This window comes from Pongo abelii, chromosome 7, assembly GCF_028885655.2.
Source record: "Pongo abelii isolate AG06213 chromosome 7, NHGRI_mPonAbe1-v2.0_pri, whole genome shotgun sequence".
Taxonomy (NCBI): Eukaryota; Metazoa; Chordata; class Mammalia; order Primates; family Hominidae; genus Pongo; species Pongo abelii.
Window position 1 is genome coordinate 78,206,933 of NC_071992.2, and position 24,768 is coordinate 78,231,700.

Here is a 24,768-nt window from a genome sequence, read left to right on the forward strand (position 1 = left end):
TTAGTCATGTGACATTTAGTTAAGTATAGAACAATAACTGCTTTCTTGGGATAGTGCCAATTAAATAACATCAGAGCAAATTATATATAACATTTTGTAGTGCTTGAAATTACACTAAAATTATGCTTTCTGTTGATTTCAGTAACACAGTGTTAGAAATTAAAATCTATAATAGTCTTTTACATATAGATTGTCTTTGGTGCCCTTTAAATTCTTGTTAGGTATTTATTTGCTATTGCAAATTTGGTGAATTTAAAATAATAGGTTTTGGATATGTAGATTAATTTCCTCTGAATTGTGGAATTTGTACATACCAGTTACATGGCACCATATTAGGTAACATTTTGTTTGTTTTCATTAAAGATGTTTTCTTGCAGTATGTAAATATTTAGATATTTTAATTTTTAAAATTTCATTTCTAGAATTTTTTTTTGTTGTAAGCATAAACCTGAAATAAAATTGGATATTGATTTATTTTAAATGAGTTAAAAATTTGTGAATTTTAAAAAGAATGATCCATTAATTCTTCTTTTGCTAGTCTACCCATTAGGAAGTATGTAGACTTGGAGATTGTGAAATTGTGGTCATTATTGCCTAGCATAAATTATTTTATCCTAGATCTGTGGGGAGGTGGCACTTTGCAAGGCTATTTGAAATGCTAAGTGTTTTGTGTTACCTGCTAATTTAAGGTAAGTACACAAGTTCTATGAGGTACTTGTTTGTTAAAACAATAGAGCCTCTACAGCACTGTAAGTCAGTAAAATAAGTTTGATTTATGAGTGGTCATTTCACTTAGGTAGGCATTGGTGGCATCTTTGATATTAGATATGAGTTATCTATAAACTACATAATGTATCCACTGTTTGCAAGTAAGTATTTTTTGGTTATTTCAAAAATTTTTATCCATCAGTATCGCTTCTGTTAGGTGTATTCAGACACATACACAAAGTGTTTATTTTGATAGTTCTTTATTCTCAAGAAATTTTCTTTCTTTCCCCCTTGTTGTTCAGTTTAATAATTTCATCTAAGGTTAGAATAATGGATTGGGATTCCTTGGAGTCCTGAGTTCTAATACTGCCTTTGGCTACTGACTTGCCAAGTGAGCTTGAAAACATTCTACCTGTTTGTCAGAATCTCCCCTCTATAAAATAAAAACAGTCATAATTCCTATAGTATGTTGTGAGGATTCTTGTAATTACGATAGTTCACTGCTGTAGTAGCAATTACATTTACTGGATTTCTTTTAACTTTCCTCACTTAATCTATTTTTAAGGTGCAGGAAGACTCCTTTGCATGGAGCCTTGGCAGGAGGAGAAAAATGCTACTGGCCTGAAAGTATTGCTAATTATTTAAGTTTCTTAAAAATGGCAGATGCTACAAGTGCACAAATACACATATACGTTACTTGTATTTTTATGACTGCAGGGAGAATTACAAGGCAAAGGCAACACCACCAGTGAACCTGATATAAGTAGCTATGTGTGTATTTGAGAAAAGCTGTTCTGCCTTAGCTTGTTTCCAGCTAGTAAAATTGGTTTACAATTCTGTTTACTTTTATGAAGTTATTTTTCTTGAACTACAAGCTCAGTATTCTAAATATGAGTAATCTTGAATTCTGAACTTAGCAAACTTATGAAAAATAGTATGTCCTTGAGAAGTTGGTGTCAGTTAAAGTTTTGAACACATAATCCTTTTCAGTCAACTTACTATAATTTCAGAGATTCTGTTTCTTTTCTGAACTGTCTTCAGTTGACAGCCTTAGCCTAACACCTAGTTTTAGTGTCTTTGATTTTCTATATATCCTTAATTACTTAATTCATGACAGAAGCTAAAAGGAATTCTAAATAATTGTCTTTGATATGGCAAAAATGTTTTTGTAGAATAAGTAATAATTCAAGGTTTACTTGTTTTATAAGTTTGAATTCTTTTTTAATTAATAGACTGTCCCTGTGTTAAATATCAGAACTCTTTATTATCCTTGGCAAGAGTAGTACCAAAGGATAGTAGAAATTTAAGGATAATTATTTGCCTATTGGTTCATAATTTAACACTGACTTTGTATTTTATTTTTTTATTAACAAGTAGAATTTTTGCTTATTGGAATAAAGGTGTGGAGTGCTTTTATTTGGGAGTACTATGGATGGAAGTGTCAGATGCCATACTTACAGTCTTAGGCCTTACTGCCTCCTTTCTCCTCTTTCTGAGTTTATAAATAGCAAATTCATGGAACAGGATTTATCTTTTTCCTCCTCTCCGCTCTCTTCCAGCGGAGAGACATATGCATTGTTTTATACAACTGTAATTTAAAATAATTAGGTTAAATTTGGCTAAGTTTTAATTTTCGAAAAGTAGTGGAAAATGCCTTATATTTTGGCAATATTCTGTTGTATTCTCCCCTCATCCTCCCGAGAAAAATGATTTCAAAGCACTTTACTGTCATTATTTTAGGCTTCATTTTATCAATCCTCACAACATCCTTGTAAGGAGATAGCGGGTATATGGTATTGTCGCTGTTTTTGTAGGTGGGGAAACATGATGCACAGATCTGTTGACTTTCCTAACTTGATGTAGTCAGGACCAGAGCAAAGAATCACCTGGCTCCTAAGGCCCATGTTCTATCTTGATTTGACTCTGTTTCATAGAGCAGAGGAAACAGGCGAAGAATCATGTAAGTCATCTGTTCTTTTTTCCCCTGAAGAAATTTTACAGACTATGGAACTAGCTTGGATTTCATTTCTATTTAATGGTTTTCAGACTCCAAGACATTAGCTTGTCATTAAGTAAATATTCAAAAACGAAAAGTCTTTAAGATAGTTTTCTTAAAGATACACTTCCAAAACTTAAGGGCTAGTTTAATGCAAATTGCTTCTCAGTATATGTGAAGTACTTTTAATTAAACATTTTTTAAAGTAGATTGACTTCTTGTACTGTATTTTAAGACTTTATAGACATTTATGCATCATTTAAAAATGACTGTAGACTGTATTTATAATAGTATATGGGTTGTTCTCAGGCCTAGCCGCTTAGAAGAGAAATAATAGAACAGAAGAAATAAGAATAACAGTATTATATATATATATACACACAGATAAATTTTAAGTAAGTACTTTTTTTTTTTTTTTTTTTTTTTAATAGAGACAGGGTCTTGCTGTGTACCCCAAGCTGGAGTGCAGTGGCATAATCATAGCTCAGTGTAACTGGGAATGCCTTGGCTCAAGTGATCCTCCTTAGACTCCTGAGTAACTAGGACTATAGGCACATGCCACCACGCCTGGCTAATTTCTATACATTTTTCGTAAAGGTGGGATCTTGCTATGTTGCCCAGGCTGGTCTTGAGCTCCTGGCCTGGCACTTTTTGTATTTGTATGAACTAGATTTTTGAGAACCTAGTGGATATGATAGATAGATAGTCATAATTTTTAAGTTGTTAGCTGTTTCAAATACTGACTAACATGTATGAGTGTAATAGTGAAGAATTTTTTTTCAAGAAGTAATAGACCATGCATACCTACATTTGATTTAGGAGCAGTAAAGCCAGTGTCAGAGGAGAACAGGTATGTCAGAATCTCTTGGACTGAAATGAATATAACCCAGCCTTATAATGGCACTAGAAGTAACCTAAGGCACCCTCTTTATTTTGGTTTCTAGTGGCTCTTACATATTTAAATTCCATGGAGCATATTTAACTCAATCCTAATTCTGATGCAGTCCTTATCAGACATAGTTAAATTATGTTAGTGGAGCCAGGATCGAGTTGACCTTCAGGTTGCTGCTTGTGGCCTCTGAGGGGCAATGTGGTATAGTAAGAAGTCTACTTTGAATGCTTTACACAGTAGCATCATATCTTTGATCTTTGCCAGTCATTGGATGGCAAAGATTTAAGGGATTTTGTATATCTTTGCTCCCAAGCCACTGTTAACTCATAATATTACATTTTAGGTGCTCTACACTCATGGGAAAATTTAAGGATAATAAAAATGTTGTGATATTACAGAGGAATACGCAATTTAAACCCATCACCCTCCTAACTTCATAAAATTTGGTGATGTTGTACCTTTGAGCAGTAAATCTTTAGATATTGAGTTCTTTTTGTTTCTAATTTGTAGACATCCATCGGAAACTTTCAACTTTTTTATCTTCACCAGTATAGAATAGTATATTTACATAGTGCCACCCCATCAAGTATTAGCCTAGTGACGCTTCTGTTTAAATGGTTCTAAAGTCATATTAGTCCTATTTCAATCTTGTAATATTTAATGTGATTAAATCTAAGATTATTGAACGCTGTCATTTAATAATCAGATGAGATGAGGTAGGTACTATTCATACATAACCTTCTGAAACAGAGAAACAGTCAAAGGTTAGAGAGGTTAAATCCCTAACTGGAGATCATCTCCTCAGTGGTGGACTTGAGATTCAAATTCAGGACCTTACTTCTGAGTCTGCTCAAAAGCAATCTGAAACAGCATCCAGAGAATAACAACTTTAGAGTGTTTATGGAGATGACCTTTGAACAAAATTATTCTCTGACTTGTTTCTCATGTGTTGCAAGGATAATCATGGCTATCTTTTGTGTCTTAATTTTGTTTGTAGTTTCATGTGAAAGTCTTCATTCTGGGGGGCTTAGAATTAAAGCCCTCTTCATTTAGATATTTCATAATTATAAGTCTATTCATTGTGATATTGTTTCAAGTTAATTTTAGCCTAAACTTTACTGGAGACATTTAAGACATTTACTATTAACAAATTAGATCAAAAGTGGTTATTTCATTCTTTATTATACTAAATAATTTAGAGATTTAAACAAAGGTAGAGAACATTCAGAAATCTTTTTTATTGCCTACAACGCTACTTGAAATAGTGATTTTACATTCCAATATAGCATTAGGGAACTCTTTCCAACATTTGTATGTAACAATTTACTCACTACAGTGTTGAGATTGGGATATTTACTTAAAGTTTTTGGTAAGGGGAAGTGTATATATGGCTTGTGTTTATGTAATCTTGGGCTTATGTATCAAAAGACTTTTAAGTTTTTGTGGCACATAAATATTTGTATCTAAAATAGTTTATCCTTAAGAGGGTTCTTAAAAATAACTCAGTATTATTTTTTCTGATTACTTTTTTTGGCTTGAAAAATATTAAAAACATTAGGTTGTGCTGTGAGTTTCATAAAGATAACTACAACACTTCTAATACAAACATCTTTTTTAGTTTCAGTACAAAACGGTTCGATTCATCAAAAAGATGCTGTAAATGATGATGATTTTGAGCCATACTTAAGTAGCCAGACAAATCAGGTAAGTCTTCTGACAGTTTCAGATTTTAGGAAATTAACCTTTTATTGTATTAATTGATTTTTCAAATAGATATTTAATGAGATTAACCATAACATGGATTCATTCATCTAGTGTACCTATATAGTAAGTGAGTAGTGAGTAGCAGTTGCAGATTTATGGCACAAGAGAGTTCTTCTTCAGAAAGTACAGGCACCAGAAACTAGGTTATGAAATACAGAATAAAGATTTGAAGGTGACCATTATTTGTATGTATTATGGTTAGGTTTTTTGTGTGTGTGTATTGAAGGAACTTAATCTTTTAATGTCACTGTTATATCTTCATAGTTTAAGCTAATTATAAAAGGCTTAATTAGCTAGAAATTTGTGTATTTGGAGGAGGGATTAGTTGCCTGAATTGCCTGCAATTTTGGGTCAAACGTAGTGTTTTCTTTTTTTAAGGCATTCCAGTTTGAGTTCATTGATAACTATTGAAAATTTTAACATACCTTGGTAATGTTAGTGATAGAATTAAGGAGTTCATAAACATACTTGCTTTATAAACACAATTGCTTCTGTATTGTAGACATGGACAGTTTTATCAAATCAAGTAATTGGTACCTGGTGGCTTTGAGTATTTGTGTACAAGCATAATTCCAATTTAAACATTGAAGAACAGTGCTATTAGGTATCTGTATGCCATTTCTGCATCCATTTCTGTCTTAATTTATTTAAATTAAGTGGCTTAAAATCAGTGGCTTAAAAATAAGCCACTGATAGAAATAAATGAAAAAATACATTTTTAGTATTCACCAGTTTTTTTAGAGAGAACATTGTGGAATGAAACTGTTTTCATTTTGCTTTAAAAAAGCAAAAAATGCTCAAGAACTTTGGGTCTTAAAATTAGTTCTGTAGTTCTTAACTAGTTTATTTATTTATTTATTTTTGAGATGGAGTCTTGCTCTGTCGCCCAGGCTGGAGTGCAGTGGTGCGATCCCGGCTCACTGCAAGCTCTGCCTCCCGGGTTCACGCCATTCTCCTGCCTCAGCCTCCGTAGTAGCTGGGACTACAGGCGCCCGCCACCATGCCCGGCTAATTTTTTTGTATTTTTAGTAGAGATGGGGTTTCACCATGTTAGCCAGGATGGTCTCGATCTCCTGACCTCATGATCCGTCTGCCTCGGCCTCCCAAAGTGCTGGGATTACAGGCGTGAGCTACTGCGCCCAGCCCAGTTCTGTAGTTCTTTGGAATAATTTTATGATTAATTTGATTAGAAACTCAGTTGTTTTTTTTTTTTTCTTTAATTTTTGAGACAGTCTTGTTTTGTTGCCCAGGCTGGAGTGCAGTGGTGCAATCTTGGCTCACTCCAACCTCTGCCTCCCAGGCTGAAGTGATTCTTCTGCCTCAGCCTCCTGAATAGCTGGGATTACAGGCACATGCTACCACGCCTGGCTACTTTTTGTATTTTTTAGTATAGAGATAAGAGTTTCACCACGTTGGCCAGGCTGGTCTTGAACTCCTGACCTCAAGTAATCTGCCTGCCTCAGCCTCCCAAAGTGCTGGGATTGCAAGCGTGAGCCACCGTGCCCAGCCGAAAATTCAGATTTTAATTGGCACTGTTAAAGATGCCAATTAGTTTGTGTGTGTAAATTTGAAGAATAAATTGGAAAACTGAAGTTTGACTTGGCTGCTTGCATATATGGAGAAAATGAAAAGCGTACTCTAAAATTTTAACCTAGATTTTTGAAACTGTGAAAGAACAAGGAACCAAATCTTACTACAGAATTGAACAGTTTGTAGAGTTAACTATAGGGAAAATTTGAACAAAAAGTAGTTCCCAATTTGTGGGATGCAGGATTATTTTTAGGATTATGGAGAGGTGGTTGTTTTCAACCTCATCTACCTGTTGGTTACTTCCCCTTAACCACCCCTTCCTATCTACTGAGCAACATTCCTAGCATACATGGGAGGAGAAGAAATAAATGGGAAAGAATAAAACTTTACGATCTCAGCAAAATTACTTTTCCGCGTAAAGGTTATGAAAGTAGATCATTTGTTGTGAAATGTAGTGCAAGTTTTAAAATAAGCGTGGTTTTACTATATTCTGGCTCATATAGTAATCTCAGCGCTTATGGCAGTATGGCAGTATTTTCCAACTTTGCTGAGAAATTTTAATATTAGGAGGTGTAATAAATATTCCTTCAAAAAGATCTCCATGTTTAAATAGGTTTGAGAAATTTTGGAGGCTAAACAGTTGAACTGTTTTTTTTGCTACTTGATTTCATAGTTTATAAATTATAATTGAAAATGAAGTTCTTAAGATGAAGATCTAGTATAAAAAATCCTGACTTGTTCAAACTCTTATTTTATTTTTTTTTGAAACGGAGTCTCGCTCTGTTGCCCAGGCTGGAGTGCAGTGGCGTGATCTTGGCTCACTGCAAGCTCTGTCTCCCAGGTTCAAGAAATTTTCCTGCCTCACCCTCCCAAGTATCTGGGATTACATACACATGCTACCACGCCTGGCTAATTTTTATATTTTTAGGAGAGGTAAGGTTTCACCATATTGGCCAGGCTGGTCTTGAACTCCTGACGTCAAGTGATCCACCTGCCTCGGGCTCCCAAAATGCTGGGATTACAGGCGTGGAACACTGCACTCAGCCTTTCAAACTCTTTTTTAAGGAATTTTAGTGGACTGTAAAAGACAGTTTTGGAATTGCTACCTGAAGTAATCTTTTTGCATGTTTTACTTGGTAACAGATATTTTACAATTCTTTATTATTTGTCACAAGGACATAGAAAGGCTTCTACTGGAGGAAAAATTTTTGTCAGGAGGGTTTCTGATATTCCATAGAGGCACCTTAGTGTCTTCCTAGGGAAAACCAGCGGAGGATGCCTGAATCCCACCAGTGTAGCAACTAGCACTGTGGTTTGTGTTTTATCTGTTCTATATATTGGAATTGTGCATAAGACTTTACTTGTAAAAAAAAAAAGTTTTAAAAAGTGTTTGGGAAACCATTACTTTTTAAAAGATATAAAGGCATTTACCTTAGTGAACCCAAATGAATTTTTTTAGCTGCATTATTGCTGGTTATGTTGGAGCAAAACATTTGTAAAATATTTGTTTTAATGTTTTAAAAGATTTGTTTTAACTTACGATATTTGGAATCAACATATTTGTATCCTCTTTGAAGAGAAGTTATAAAGTTTGATTCCAGTAAGGCCTGTTCTACCTATTCTTTGTAGTACTAAATAGATTTTCAGCAGTCATCTTTCTTTAATATTAAAAATAATTATCTCTAACAAGATACATATTTACATTTTAAAGAGGATTAATACTGTAGAATATTGAAAACTGGGTTTATTGAAAATTATCTGGAATCTTAAAAGTAAGTTATATGAGAATTTAAGTACTCTCAATTACCTAGTTAGAAAATTAAATAAAATGTTTGGACCTTTTAAATAGTACTATTATAACAGATTAGTGAAAACTGGGTTTATTGGTGAAAGATCTCAAGAAGATATTGGCAAATTTAAGAGTTACACAACTATTTAATAAGGTCCTTATACACTGTACACAGTGTGTTTTAAAAATTAAATTCATTTATTTGATTTTAAGATTATAAATAAATACGTATTTTGATGGGAAAGGTGTTTAACAAGTCTTTTGCTAATGATTTAAATTGCTTTGTATACTTAGATCTAGTTCATATCAAACCCATGGGTACTTTAAAACAAGTTGTTGGCCTTTCTACTTATGTGGCAGCATATTTCTTCTATTTTATAGTGTTCATTTCTGAAGGAATAATGTTCATAGTAATTTTGAAAGTAAATGTCAGTCCTTCATTTCTTAAAATTAGTTCTTTATAGTTCTTCAGAATAATTTTATGACTAAATAGATGGGAAAATTTAGATTTTAATTGGCACTGTTAAATATGCCATGTAATTTGTGCATATAAATTTGAAGAATAATTTGGAAAACTGAAGTTGAGTTTGTCTGCTTGTGTGTTTGGGAAAGTAAGTTCTTAGCTGTCTTTATCAGAGAAGTAATATAGAGAATTAAATTGTCATTTTCTGCTCTTGTCATCACTGCCCTTAGTTAAGGTATTCATTAGTTCTGTCAATTGAAATGATTTTCTAACTAGTAATTCTATACTGCTACTCAGCAGTCTTAAAATCCCAAGTCTGATTGTGTCACTGTAATGTTAAATAATTACTATAGCTTCTCAACAGTGGATGCATTTATTATATGAATGCCCTTAAAGTGGTTCCACTTCCCTTTCTAGCTTATCTTCTGCCAACTTTCTCCATCTGATTGGTAAAATAGAACTTACCATTATTTTATGAAAGTATAAATATTTTCTTAATATTTCTTTCATGATCTCAATTTTTGTATGTATGTCTTATACAGACGTGTACACACACCTATGGCATTTCCTTCAGAAAGTCTTTTCTCATTTTCCAGTTACTTACTCCCTCTTCTTTGTACTTAAGTGTTTTGTTTTGCTTTCTTTGTACTTCAGTTAGAGTAGCTATCACGTTATAGGGTAAATAAGTCTTCCTCACGATACCTGTGAAGTGCTCCCGGTTGGAGACCATGTTCTTTATTTTTTGTCTCCAGTAACCAGCACAGTATCTGGCACATATAGAATTCATTATTTATTAAGTGAATGGATGGATTAGGTTATCTAATAGAGAATGAAGAATTACGGTTGGCGAAATACTCAGGTTGAATATTATTATGACATTTTTCTTATGACATGATTAGATATGCATAAATTATACTTTTAGAAAATTATAGGAGAAAGTACATAGCATAATACACAGGCATTAAAATTAGAATGAACATCACTTAACTTTTGGTTGTTAAATCAGAAGTCACGTCAGGAGTTTGAAGCACTTCAATTTTTGTGTGTGTGGTTTTTTTTTTTTTTTTTTTTAAGAGGGTTTTATTCTGTAACCCATGCTGGAGTGCAATAGTGTGATCATAGTTCACTGCAGCCTCGAACTCCTGGGCCCAAGCGATCCTCACACCTCACCTCCCTAGTAGCTGAGTCTACAGGCATGCACCACCATGCTTGGCTAATTTTTTTTTTTTTTTTTTTTTTTAATGAGATAGTCCCTTGTGCAGGCTGGTCTTGAACTCCTGGACTCAATTGATCCACCTTTTCCAGCCTCCTGAGTAGCTGGGATTACAAGCGCTAGCCACTGTGCCTGGCTTTAAGCTAATAGCTTTTAAAAGAGAAAAACCCAAATGGGTGACAGAGACTGAACGTGATTTACTTGTTGGCCTCTTAGTTTGCTGACCCCTGAATTACACTATGGGTGTAGACAAATTAAGAACTTGATGCATAACTGTTGTGTAGAATTCAGCATTTGTCATATTGAAATAAGAATATTCAATATAAATTTTGAGTTTAATTTTTTGAATGCTTTCTTATAAAGAATTAACATAAAAACTTCCTACTTTGTGTGCTTTTCCACTCCCACATCCAGATAAAGACTACTGAATCTGGATTTCATTGCCAACAATCAAAATTAAAACTTGGAAACCAGTTACCTTCATATTCAGCCCACCTTTCCTATGCATCTCCATGTGGGATTTATCCACTTCCCTGTATTATTTGTCTTTTCCATTTAACTGTAGATTTTCTTTTAGAATGAGTATCTTATATCAATGTTTTTTTACAATGTATGCATTGGTAAGTGATTGAAATAGTTAAAGTTATAAATAAAGGATATGTTTAACTGTTTAAAAAAAGGATGAAGACAGTAGACAGTTTTATCTTTTTTTTTTTTTTCTTTTTTGAGACAGTCTCGCTTGTCACCCAGGGTGGAGTGCAGTGGTGCCATCTCAGCTCACTGCAACCTCTGCCTCCTGGGTTCAAGCGATTCTCCTGCCTCACTCAGCCTCCCGAGTAGCTGGGATTACAGGTGTATGCTCCCATGCCCAGCTAATTTTTGTAATTTTGGTAGAGATGAGGTTTCACCATTTTGGCCAGGCTGGTCTCGAACTCCAGACTTCAAAAGTGCTCGGATTATAGGCATGAACCACCGTGTCCAGCCCAGTTTTATCTTTTAATCAGTTACATATATTCGTTTATACTAGATGAACTTCTCATTTTTATTAAACTTTTGAGTTTTTTTAATCACAGTGACTTTTTGTCAGTATGAAGCACTATGAGTACTTTTAATTTTTAGTAGAACTTCAGTGATCAAATTTTACACATTTGTGTTTGTCTTCATAGCTTCCAAAGTTTAGTCATTAATTTTGTCAAGATTTTTTTCTTTAAAAACTCTGGTGTATTTGAACTTCCCTCAGGCTTTTCTTTATAGATATATTTAAATATAGCAGTCAATACTTCCAGTATTGATTTATGTAAGATGCTACTATCGCAGTTGTAAAAATGCTGTTAATTCCTTTCATGTGAATATTGTGAGCATTCTTTGAGTATATTTGCAGTTAGAGTTACTAATTATCCATTATAGCTGAAGAATGTGTTCAGTTAGTAAATAGTAACTCATGAATTTTCCAGTTTTAAATATAGTCAGCCCTCCATACCTGCAGTGTCTACATTCACGGATTCAGTCAGTTGTGGATCAAAAATACAGTCGTCTCAAGGTATCTGTGGGAGATTGATTCCAGAACCCCCAACGGATACCAAAATCTGCGTATGCTCAAGAACCTTATAAAAATGGTATAATAGTTGCATGTAACCTATGCACATCCTCCTGTATACTTTAGATCATCTCTGGGTTATTTATAATACCTAATACAGTGTAAATGGTTTGTAAGTGGTTGTACTGTATTGTTTAGGGAATAATGACAAGAAAAACTGTGTACATGTTCAATACAGATGCAACTATTCATTTCTTTTTCCCAGCTATTTTCAATCTGTGAATGGTTGAATCCACAGATGTAGAACCCACTGATATGAAGAACTGATTGTGTTGGAAAAACAACAATACAACAATAAAAAATCATACAAATAAAAAACCAACATAGTCTGTCAAGGATGATACAAATAAAAAACCAACATAGTCTGTCAAGGACTGTACTGTAAAATATACTTAACATCCAGTGTATTTGAAAAATGGTTTTGTGATTTTCTTTTAAGTAGTGAGAGTTGAGTTTTTTGGTTTTTTAAGTCCAAGCTTTACTGGCAATAGCCAGTAAATCTTTGTCAGAATTATTAATTTAAATGCAACCTCTGTTACATTATATTTAGTTCTTAAGTTATTTTAGTCATATCAGAGAATCATTTCAAAAGACAATATGTTAAGTTAGCTTTCTCATAGACAGTAGACAGTTACAAGAGTTAGATGGGTATGCCACAGGTAATTTAATAGTAAAACAAGTAGCTTAGTAATAAAACATCTCAGTTTTCAATGATAAGCCTTTTCAAAAATAATTTAAAATTAGTTCCAGGCAGGATCTGTGATGTTATTGTCACACATTCATGAGTAGAAGAGCAGCCACGAAACAGTGACAAGAGTGTAACACTAGAAGAAACGGGTTAAGAACTTTACTCCAAAGAACTTTGACTGTCTCTGTAAATTAGCCTTCAAAATGGTATTGACCCTTGAAAAGTCATACCAGTTGTACTGACAATATTAGTGTATTTTTTTCACTTTGCATAATTCTACAAATTATGAAGCTCTGTGCAGTGCTTTAAAATCACACCTAAATCACACTTTGGGTGGCTGAGGCGGGCAGATTGCTTGAGCCCAGGAGTTCAAGACCAGCCTGGGCAACATGGTGAAATCCTCATCTCTACAAAAAATACAAAAAATTAGCTGGGCATGGTAGTGGACGCCTGTGGTCTCAGCTACTCTGGGATCTGAAATGGGAGGATTGCTTAAGCCTCAGGAAGTGGATGTTGCAGTGAGCCAAGATAGCGCTGCTGCACTTCTGCCTGAGTGACAGAGTGAGACCCTGTTTCAAAAATAAAATAGAATAAAAGCACACCTAAATCAAAGATCGAAAATCTAGTTTCAGATCTTTTTTATTTTTTGCATAAGAAACTTACTTCAAAAGAAGTATTTAAAATACTTTAAAGTATTTTATTTTTATATTGTCTAGTAACAAATTTGAGCTTTTTTTTTTTTCCTTTAGTAAAATTTGGTGTCTTGATTTTTGGCAGTTCACTAAATGATGAGTATAGTGAAGGTTGATTTAATTGTAGTAATTCTGGAAAAAATTTACATGAACTCACTATTTCTAAATTAAAAAAAAAAAAACCTGTTCTGTAATAGATTTATTGTGTAAAATTTGGGGAAGAGGAGAGTATAAAGAAAAATCATGTCTGTTATTCCACTGATAAGAAACTATGATAAGGAATTTGTTTTATTTCTTTTTTGAAATGAACAAGGCAAAGCAAAACAAAAGAAATTTGGATCATGCTATACACATAATCTTGAATTTTCTCAGACTGTGAGCATTTCTTCATTTTTTCCTTAATGAAAGTACAAAATCTATTGGCTGAGCTGGATTCCATCATATAGATAAGCTGTAATTCCTCTATTATTTGGCAGAGTTGTCTAGTTTATTTAATCCTTGCATGTAAGTGATTGCATACATCAATTGATTAAAGTACAGCTGGCTGTGAATGGTAATTTTGTGTCCACAAAGTTTATATATTAGCCTTCTGTAGAAATTATGATTTTTTAAATTGCGACAGAGGGCCTGGCTCTTCAAACAAAAATAATACTCATTATACCCCCACTCTCATCCCTGAAAAAAGCCATATAGGTTATTTTGTAAGAAATATTTTAAGATGTGACTACTCATCAGCAAATTTTTCTGTTGATAAAACTGGATTTGAAATTTTAATTTTGTTTATCTAGAATAGGTACATCTTTTATTTTCATTTACTTAAAACTTCTTGATTTTAATCTTTCAGATTTCTTTTTTTGCTCCTTTAAGAGGACATTTCACTACTGATTGTGATATTTTGTTTTGCAGAGTAACAGCTATCCACCAATGTCAGATCCATACATGCCTAGTTACTATGCTCCATCCATTGGATTTCCATATTCTCTTGGGGAAGCAGCATGGTCCACAGCTGGAGACCAGCCTATGCCATATCTGACAACCTATGGACAAATGAGTAATGGAGAACATCACTATATACCAGATGGTGTATTTAGTCAACCTGGGGCATTAGGAAATACCCCTCCATTTCTTGGTCAACATGGATTTAACTTTTTTCCTGGTAATGCTGATTTCTCTACATGGGGGACAAGTGGATCTCAGGGACAATCAACACAAAGTTCTGCTTATAGTAGCAGTTATGGCTATCCACCTAGTTCTCTTGGGAGAGCTATTACTGATGGACAGGCTGGATTTGGCAATGATACTTTGAGTAAGGTGCCTGGCATTAGCAGTATTGAGCAAGGCATGACTGGACTGAAAATTGGTGGTGACCTGACAGCTGCAGTGACAAAAACTGTAGGTACAGCTTTGAGCAGCAGTGGTATGACTAGCATTGCAACCAATAGTGTACCCCCAGTTAGCAGTGCAGCACCTAAACCAACCTCCTGGGCTGCCATTGCCAGAAAGCCTGCCAAACCTCAACCGAAACTTAAACCCAAGGGCAATGTGGGAATTGGGGGTTCTGCTGTACCACCACCTCCTATAAAACACAACATGAATATTGGAACTTGGGATGAAAAGGGGTCAGTGGTAAAGGCTCCACCAACCCAACCAGTTCTGCCTCCTCAAACTATAATCCAGCAGCCTCAGCCATTAATTCAACCACCACCATTGGTGCAAAGCCAACTGCCTCAACAGCAGCCTCAACCACCACAACCACAGCAGCAACAAGGACCTCAGCCACAGGCCCAGCCTCACCAAGTGCAGCCTCAACAGCAGCAGCTGCAGAATCGCTGGGTAGCTCCTCGGAACAGGGGAGCAGGCTTCAACCAGAACAATGGAGCGGGCAGTGAAAACTTTGGTTTAGGTGTTGTACCTGTCAGTGCTTCACCTTCTAGTGTAGAAGTGCATCCCGTGCTGGAAAAGCTAAAGGCCATAAACAACTATAATCCCAAAGACTTTGATTGGAATCTGAAGAATGGACGTGTGTTTATAATTAAAAGCTACTCTGAGGATGACATACATCGTTCCATTAAATACTCTATCTGGTGTAGTACTGAGCATGGTAATAAGCGTTTGGATGCAGCTTACCGTTCCCTGAATGGGAAAGGCCCACTCTATTTACTCTTCAGTGTGAATGGCAGTGGACATTTTTGTGGAGTGGCTGAAATGAAGTCTGTTGTGGACTATAATGCGTATGCTGGTGTCTGGTCTCAGGATAAGTGGAAGGGCAAATTTGAAGTTAAATGGATCTTTGTCAAAGATGTTCCCAATAACCAATTACGGCATATTCGCTTAGAAAATAATGACAACAAACCGGTTACCAATTCAAGGGACACTCAAGAGGTACCGCTAGAAAAAGCTAAGCAAGTGCTTAAAATAATTGCTACTTTCAAGCATACCACCTCAATCTTTGATGACTTTGCACATTATGAAAAGCGTCAAGAAGAGGAGGAAGCCATGCGTAGGGTAAGAATATAGTAATTTTTTGTTTGGGGTCTTTGTATTGCTGGTGGGGTGGAAGGATGGGTATATTCTGAGTTTAAGAACTTTCTGTGAAGGAAACCAACTACTTAAGAAATAACTCTACAAACACCCTTGAAGGTATCTATGTGTGTCCTATATGAACCGTTTTCTTCTTTCCTTTCCCAGGGTAACTCACGCTGAGTTAGCCTCTTGCTCATTCTTCATACTCCCTAGATTATAAAGGCCATTGGGCCTCAGTGTTTATCATCAAAGCTGAATGAATTTTGGCATTTGTAACTAAACAGACTTTATGAACTAACCAGGAGCTCTAATCACTAATATTATTAATCATACTAACATAGGAGAAAATATATTTAGAGTTTGAAACAAACAACTTTTTTTTTGAGATGACATCTTGCTGTGTTGCCCAGGCTGGAGTGCAGTGGCTATTCACAGGTGCAATCATGGCATATAGCCTCAAGTTCCTGGCCCCAAGCAATCCTCCTGCCTTAGACTCCCAAGTAGCTGGGACTACAGACCTGTGCCACTGAACCTGGCACTTAAAACAAGTTTTTATTTTTTTATTTATATTTTATATATTATTTAATTTTTTTTTCAGACAGCGTCTCTCTTGTCCTGGCAGGAGTGTACTGGCGTGAACATGGCTCACTGCAGCCTTGATCTCCTGGGCTCAAGTGATCCTCCTACCTCAGCTTCCCGAGTAGCTGGGACTACGATCACACGCCACCACGCCCGGCTAATTTTTGTATTTTTTGTAGATAGAGGGTTTCACCATGTTGCCCAGGCTGATCTCCTGAGCTCAAAGGATCTGCCCCTACCCCTCTGCCTCCCAAAATGTTGGGATTACAGTCCTGAGTCACTGCACCCAGCTGAAACAACTTTTAAATAAATGTTTTACTCTAATTTTGTGTTTATAAGAAATTACATATATATATATATGTATGTATTTTTTTTTTTTTTCCTTTTGTGAGATGGAGTCTCTCTCTGTCTCCCAGACTGGAGTGCAATGGCGTGGTCTCGGCTCACTGAAACCTCTGCCTCCCGGATTCAAGTGATTCTCTTGCCTCAGCCTCCCAAGTAGCTGGGATTACAGGCGCCTGCCACCATGCCTGGCTAATTTTTGTATTTTTAGTAGAGATGAGTTTCACCATGTTGGCCAGGCTGGTCTCGAACTGCTGACCTCGTGATCCGCGTGCCTCGGCCTCCCAAAGTGCTGGGATTACAGGCATGAGCCACCGTACCTGGCAACATATGTTTTTAAAACATAAAACTCTTGAAGTATTTTTATAATTTTTATACTTAAAAGCACTTGTACAAAATAGAGGCTTTGCAGAATTTGATTCCTAATTCTGTTATGTATCCTCTGTAAGATTGAGGGAGACGTTCCTGAAATAAAACATGCTGTTTATCCTTGTATTATATTGGCCAGAATATTTTTATTTTTATTTTTTAAAAATATCCTATTGAGTGGCCCGTATGGGGATTAGCCCCCCAAATATTGGCCAGACTTTGATCACAGGGCCACAAGAGTAAGTTCAACTAGGGAATGTTTTCTCTTCCAAACTGTAACATAAAATTGGGGTCCTATTTTTAGGTGGAAAGAGAAAATGGATGGGCTTTTCTATAGGGGATACATTTAAATTTCTTATGAAACTTAGTAGGAGTAAAGTTAGAAGCTCCTCCAGTAAATAATGCTTGTTACTGTGGAAAGCATGTTCTTATGGAATGCTTGTTCCTTTGTAGAAATTAAGATAAAGAGGTAACTTAATTTAACTCTATGTAAAATCAGTGATTTGTTTCTGTGTGTGAAGCTGAATATCTTGTCTTTGTGGTTGTGTGCAGCAGAGGGAAGTGCTTCAACATTCCTCGGAGAGAAGGTGTTGGAATAATGACCCTAGAGCAGTAGTTTCCAAACCTTAAGTCACATAAGTATTAATTGGGGTGTTTATTGAAATTGCAGATTCTCGAGACCCATCCCTTGGTATATTTGATAAAGGAACTTGCAGTGTACTTTCTAAGTATAAACATTCCAGGTGATTCTGGTGCTAGTTATTGATTGCTGTGTTGGATTGTTGGAAACTTTGCTTTGGAGTAGTTAATACAAATGACTTTAAGGCTCTGCTGAACCTTTTAGATGGGTTGCTGAATATAATTGTGTTTTCTTCCACTTAAATATGGGAAATGAGAGAAGTGGGATCAAAAGTAGCTACTGAGTCTTTCAGTTTAGCAGTTAAGTAAAGTGGTCATATTGTAACTGCCATTACAAGTAGCGCATCAGGAGAAATGATTTGAGGTATGAAAGGTGGGATGCAAGTTAAGACTTCATTTTTAGATTGTGCTGATTTTAAGATACCTTTGAGAAATATAGGCAGCAAAATCTCTGATTAGGCAGTTAGATGTCCGAGTCACAGATTGGGGACCTTTTGTTCTTAAACAGTTAATAGCATGGAAGTGGGATGCGATTACTTAGGACAAAGGATACATGGCAAGGAAATACCAATTATTCTTTCGCCCACCACTGAGGAGATAATCACCCTGTGTCTTTTTTTTTTTTTTCCTACCAAACTTGAAAATTTAATCCTAGTTTTGTTATAATGTATTTGGTATGTTAATATTACGTAGTTTCAGGAAATTTTTAATGACAGGTATATATTGTAGCTGTATTATGATAATATATTGTAGCCATATACACAACAGTGATTTAAACTTTAATTTTACCCTTATATTGTTTCATTGTTTTGTTAAATAAAGTTTATCCTAAAGCTGCCTCCTTACATATTTTTAAGTCCAGCCTAAAGGTTTTTCTGTACATGGCGAACTATAACAAGCGGAGGTATAAACAGACCGCAGCCTACTCTTGTGCCAATGACCAAATTTTGGCCGAATCAAATGTAGCCAACGGTTCAAATAAGGCAAATACTGACCTGTAACCAATCCAGCTGTTTATCTCACTTCCGTTTTCTGTATATCACTTTTACTTTTTCTGTCTATAAAATTCCACCACAGGGCTGCGCTTGGAATGTCGGAGCCTACTCTGGCTGGCTCTGTGATTCGTGAATCACATTCATTGCTCAGTTAATCTCCTTTAAATTTAATTCAGCTGAAGTTTTTCTTTTGTCACGTTGCTGCCACCCTTTTTAATGCCTAACCCACCTTTGACAGCTCTATTTTGAACCTTATTTAACTTATTATTTATTAGTAAGCCTTTAGATCCATAAAATGTCTTTGGTCAGAATATGTAAACAACCATTTAGCTGGGTATAGAATTCTTTCTAGTCAACAGCCTTTTCACTTAAAGTACTATGTATAGGCCTTGCTTTACAGTTATGTGGTTTTATATTATGGAAAATTCTGAGGCCAGCCTACATTTTTTATTCGTAAATAGCTGTTTTTTTGGTGTGTACACAAAAGATTTTTATTTTTACATTATGAATGTAAATGTGAAAATGTGTACAATATGAATATTGTTTTCTGTAATCCTTTGTCTGCAGGCCACTTTTTTCTATTAATGTCAACAGATATGTTAAATCTTTGTCCTTGGGTTCTGTTGGTTCTTTATTCTTTTTCTCTTCATTTGGAGGATTTGAATTTTCCTGCTCACTTATTTTTCATGTGTATTTGATTTGTGCTGTTTCTGTGATTTGTGAGGTTTTGCATTCTTCAGTAATAGTATTTGTTTGCTTCTATTATCACATTCAGCTCCCCCTCTTAACTCTGTTTTCTTAATGGAATCCCTTGATCCTAGAATTCATCTTGATTTTATTGAGCACAAAGGACTGTGTTTAAAACTTATGTCTGCTTTTTGTACTTACTGTTTTTAGAAACTTACTTTATATCTTTTTTCTTCTAAAAAAATTAAATATAATAAAATTGTAAATTTCCTTGACCTGCCAGTTTATAGTCAAGCCCTCTCTCTCCCTCTCATTACTGAACCACTGATTGGTTGGTTGTCCCTATAAGACGTTTTCCATATTGTCATAATTGAAATTATGTACTATATGATCTTTTAAGACGTTTATCTTTCACTCAGCATGGTATCTTTGCATTTCATCTATGTCGTTGTATAACTCAATTCTTTGTTCCTTTTTATTACTAAGTAGTTTTCTGTTACATGGATGGACGACCATTGTGTCTATTCCATTCATCCTTTGAAGGATATTTGGGGTGTTTTCCTTTTGGGGGTAATGTAAATAAGGCTCCTATAAGAATTTGTATATACTTAAAATATGTATATTTTTAAATCATACAATAAAATTCACTTTTGAGGGGGTGTACAGCTCTATGAATTTTAACATGTAGATTTGTGTAACCACCCTATCAGGATACAGAACAGTTTCGTCATCCCCCAAACCCTCCCTTATATACTAGCCTTTTGTTTTTCCATGCTACCCCCATGCCTAAGCCCTGACAGCCACCCATCTGGACTCATAATTTTGTAATCTCCTTTGTGGTTGCAGAGAGGCTTCAGGACTATCTTTGGGCTTTTTGTGTTTAGTCATTGAACCAGTAAGAAGATCATTGAGTTCAGTTATTTGTCTCAGAATGGGTACTTTTACCCTCCCCACCCCATTTCTTTCATTGGTGGGTGCTAGTTTCATATACCTTTCTCTTTGCGAATGTGGAGATGGGAGAGTCATGCTGTAAATTGATTTTACCAGTTAAGTAATTCACCAGCCTGTGGAGATTTAAAAGGGAAAGCCAGTATAATGGGTTGTGCTAGGTATTTGACTGTCCCTTAAGTTTGAAACCATTGTGTTATTAGGAAGCAGTTTTCCTTGCTTGTTAGCTGGTTAGCATATAGGGTACCATGTGTTTTTGTCCAGTTTTCTTCCTGGTACTTTTAGCCTTGTGTAGGCAGAATTTGTATTTTCATTTGTAGATTTTCTCTTTGATATGCTTGTGCTTGCATTTGGACTTCCCAGCATAACTGCTTTCAAATACTTTGGTCATTTTAGTGCTGAAGGAAGGATGTGCTGCCTGTCTATTCTAGGTCCTTCTTCACTTCATTGAAAAGAACAAATTAGTGGTATTTTGCTAGGATTTTCTTTACTACTTATGCCTTTTTTTTTTTTTTAATAAAAGTAGTTGTAAGTCATTACTAGTGTCTGGTTTTAATATGGCCTTATCTGTCATGTATTTAGCTGGAATTTCTCAAAGCTGGTATGTGGATGTACTATATCCCCAAGTGAATATCTTGGAAACCTTGGGGGAGGCAGCACTAATTGCAAAAGACTGCTACATTTGATTAGATTAAAATCTGTCCATCAAAAGGTGCTTTAAAGAAAGTTTAAGAGGCCTAGCTGGGCATGGTGGCTCACATCTGTAATCCCAACACTTTGGGAGGGAGGCCCAGGCGCACGGATCGCTTGAGGTCAGGAGTTTGATACCAGCCTGGCCAACATGGTGAAACTCTGTCTCTACTAAAAATACAAAAATTAGCCAGGCATGGTGGTGCGTGCCTGTAGTCCCAGCTACTTGGGAGGCTGAGACAGGAGAATTGGTTGAACCGGGAAGGTGGATTGCAGTAAGCCAGGATTGCACCACTCCACTCCAGCCTGGGTGACAGAGCTAGACTCCATCCAAAAAAAAAAAAAAAAAAGCAGCAGCAGCAGCCATGTTTTTTAAAAGACTAAAAGAAATTTGAACTTAACTGACTAAAGATTTTTATCAAGAGTATATAAGCTAGTGTGGTGGTGCATGCCTGTATTCACAGCTACCCAGGAGGCTGAGGCAGAAGGATTGCTTCATTCCAGGAGTTTGAGACCAGCCTGAGTAGCACAGTCACAACCCATCTCTAAAATAAATGAATATATTTTAAAAGAATATATATAGAAATTCTGTGAATTAATTTAAGAAAAGATAACCAATAGAAAAATAGTCAAAGATGTGAATAGGCATTTAATGAGAGGAAAAACATGTAGCTAATAAGAATATAAAGGCTTACTAAAAATGAGGGAATACGAGTCAGGACTACAGTGAGAATATTTTATATCCATTCATTTGGCAAAATTAAGAAGTTTGACAGTATCAAGTATTGGAAAGATTGTAGATCAACAAGACCTCTTACACAGTTGCAAATGAGAATCTAAATTGATAAAGCCACTTCAAGAAGCAGTTTTGTATTTTCCTGTAAAGTTGAACATAATCTACCTTATAATTCAGCAGTTGTTTTCTGGGATACATACCTAATAGAAACTTGCATGTATAAGAACGTTAGGAGCAATCAATAGTTGTGTTTTTTTTTTTTTTTTTTTTTTTTCAAAAAAAATGGCAGCATTTCAAATGTCCATCGTTAGGAAAATGGCCAAATATATTGGTGCCGATACAGTATAATAGAATAGTTAAACTGTAATTACATACAAAAGTATTGGTAACTATACTTTTGCTTCATCTTTTCCATCGTAAATAAACTTTTTGGGGGAGGCCGGGCATGGTGGCTCACGCCTAATCCCAGCATTTTGGGAGGCCGATGTGAGTGGATCACCTGAGGTCAGGAGCTCGAGATCAGCCTGGCTAACATGGTGAAACCCATTTTCTACTAAAAATACAAAAAATTAGCTGGGCGTGGTGCTGCGTGCCTGTAATCCCACCTACTCGGGAGGCTGAGGCAGGAGAGTCACTTGAACCCGGTAGGCGGAGGTTGCAGTGAGGCAAGTTCGTGCCATTGCACTCCAGCTTGGGCAACAAGAGTGAAACTCTGTCTCAAAAAACAATAAAAGTAAAAAAATAAATAAATTTTGGGGGGAATAAGAATATGTGAAACATTCATACCTTTTATCCAGATTCACTTATTATTAACATGCTTCCCCATCTGCTTTATGGTTCTTTTGAACCACTTGAGATAACTTTCCCCCAAAAAACTATAGTGTTTTTTTCCTATAGGAAAGAATGAGGGTATTATCTTGCATAACCATAATATTCTGTCAGATGATCCATGGAATTGCTTATTGCTTTCTTCTAGTAGCGAATCCAGTCTAGGATCAGGTAAAGGATCTAACTTGGTTACAACAATTTTGAATAAGTTTAGAAGGGTTATACTAACCTGCCTTCCCCAAGTTTGGGGAGATTTTAACTAAAATTTACGTTGAGGTCTATAGTTACTGTATCTTTCTTTCATTTCCTTCCTTCGTTCATGTTTTTCTTTAAATTCTTGAGCCTGATTATGACAACAAACAAGGACTTTAAAAACCTAATTTCATCTCTTGTCATTGCTAGATTTTTTTTTATTGACTGATTATTTTGGCAACAGGAGTTCCTCGGCTTGCCTTGCCAGCCAACAAGGCTCTTCCTGTGGAGGAGCCAACCTGTCATATCCTGTCTGCTTATATAAAACTTGGAATGTCAGGCCCTCTATTTTAGAGTGAAGGGTATTGGTGAAGCTTCAAATTGTAGGAGAAGTCCATGCTAGTTAGTATTTGTATTACATTTGAAAACATAATTTTGATATATTTGAGTAAAATCAAGCTTGATGAATGAATAACCAACACCCCATTAAAAGAAGTAGTAATTCCGGGAGTGGAAGATAATTAAAAATACAAAACAAAATTGTAATTTGTATTGTTAGGAATGATTCCTGTGTAAAAAGAACAGAAAACCAGAAAGTGTTATTGGAAATCAGAAACATAATTATCAGAATTTAAAAATCTGAGTAACCAGATTAATGTCATGTTTTAGATCCAGTTGATGATCTGAAACTTCAGATTAGAGAAAAATTTCAAATGTGCAGCAATAGAGATGAAAATACAGAATGGGAAAGATGTGATGGAAAGAGAGGTTCTCCAGTATTTCTCTAAAAGAGTGTTAAAAGAATACAGGAAACAGTAATCAAAAGGAGGAATGATTAACGAAAACAGATAAATATTTTCAGATGGAATGGGAGGAATACATGAGCCCAGGAGTTCAAGACTACCCTGGGCAACATAGTGAGACCCTGTATTTACGTGTGTGTGTGTGTGTGTGTGAGACCCTGGGCAAATAGTGAGACCCTGTATTTACGTTTGTGTGTGTGTGTGTGAGGATCTCACTCCCATTGCCCAGGCTGGAGTGCAGTGGTATGATCATAAGTTCACTGCAGCCTCGACTTCCCAGGCTCAGGTGATTCTTCCACCTCAGTCTCCCAAGTACCTGTGACTACAGGCAGGCACCACCATGCCCATCTAATTTTTCCTTGTTTAGTAGAGACAGGATTTTGCCATGTTGCCCAGGTTGGTTTAGAACTTACAGACTCAAGTGCTCTGCCCCCCTCGGCTTCTCAAAGTTCTGGGATTACAGGCATGAATCACCACACCTGGCCTTTACAAAAGATTTAAAAGTTAGCCAAGTGTGGTGGCAAGTGCCAGTATTCCCAGCTACTTGGGGGGCTGAGTTTGGAGTATTGCTTGAGCCTGGGAAGTTGAGGCTGCAGTTAGCCGTGATTGCGCCACTGAACTCCAGCTTGGGCGACAGAAGTCTGTCTCTTAAAAAAAAAATTTAAAGGCTGGGCTTGGTGGCTCAACGCCTGTAACTATAGCACTTTGGGAGGCTGAGGCGGGAGGATCACTTGAGGTCAGGAGTTTGAGACCAGCCTGGCCAACATGGTGAAACCCTGTCTCTACTAAAAATACAAAAATTAGCGAGGTATGCTGGCAGGCACTTGTAATCCCAGCTCCTCGGGAGGCTGAGGTAGGAGAATCACTTGAAACCAGGAGGTGGAAGTTGCAGTGAGCCGAGATTGCGCCACTGCACTCCATCCTGGGTGACAGAGCAAGACTCCGTCTCAAAAAAAAAAAGAATAAAAAAGGACAAAGACAAAATCATAAAAGCTTCCTGAGTAAAAGACAAATTACCTACAAAGAAAGGAGAATCAGACTGTCGTTAGAATTCTATAACCCTGGATACTCAAATCTTATTTTTGGGTTGAGAGGGGTGGAGAGG

The 24,768-nt window shown here is 36.0% G+C and overlaps 1 protein-coding gene across 1 annotated transcript in view; it reads left to right on the forward strand.

Moving 5' to 3' along the window:
- The window catches only part of YTHDF3 (YTH N6-methyladenosine RNA binding protein F3), a gene marked incomplete at its 3' end in the record, with an annotated part of 39,470 nt that overhangs the window by 1,501 nt on the left and 13,201 nt on the right, over positions 1-24,768 (forward strand). The window contains 2 exon segments of the mRNA NM_001131141.1: positions 5,215-5,300; positions 14,239-15,837. Of these exon segments, the coding sequence (NP_001124613.1) occupies positions 5,215-5,300; positions 14,239-15,837 (1,685 nt within the window).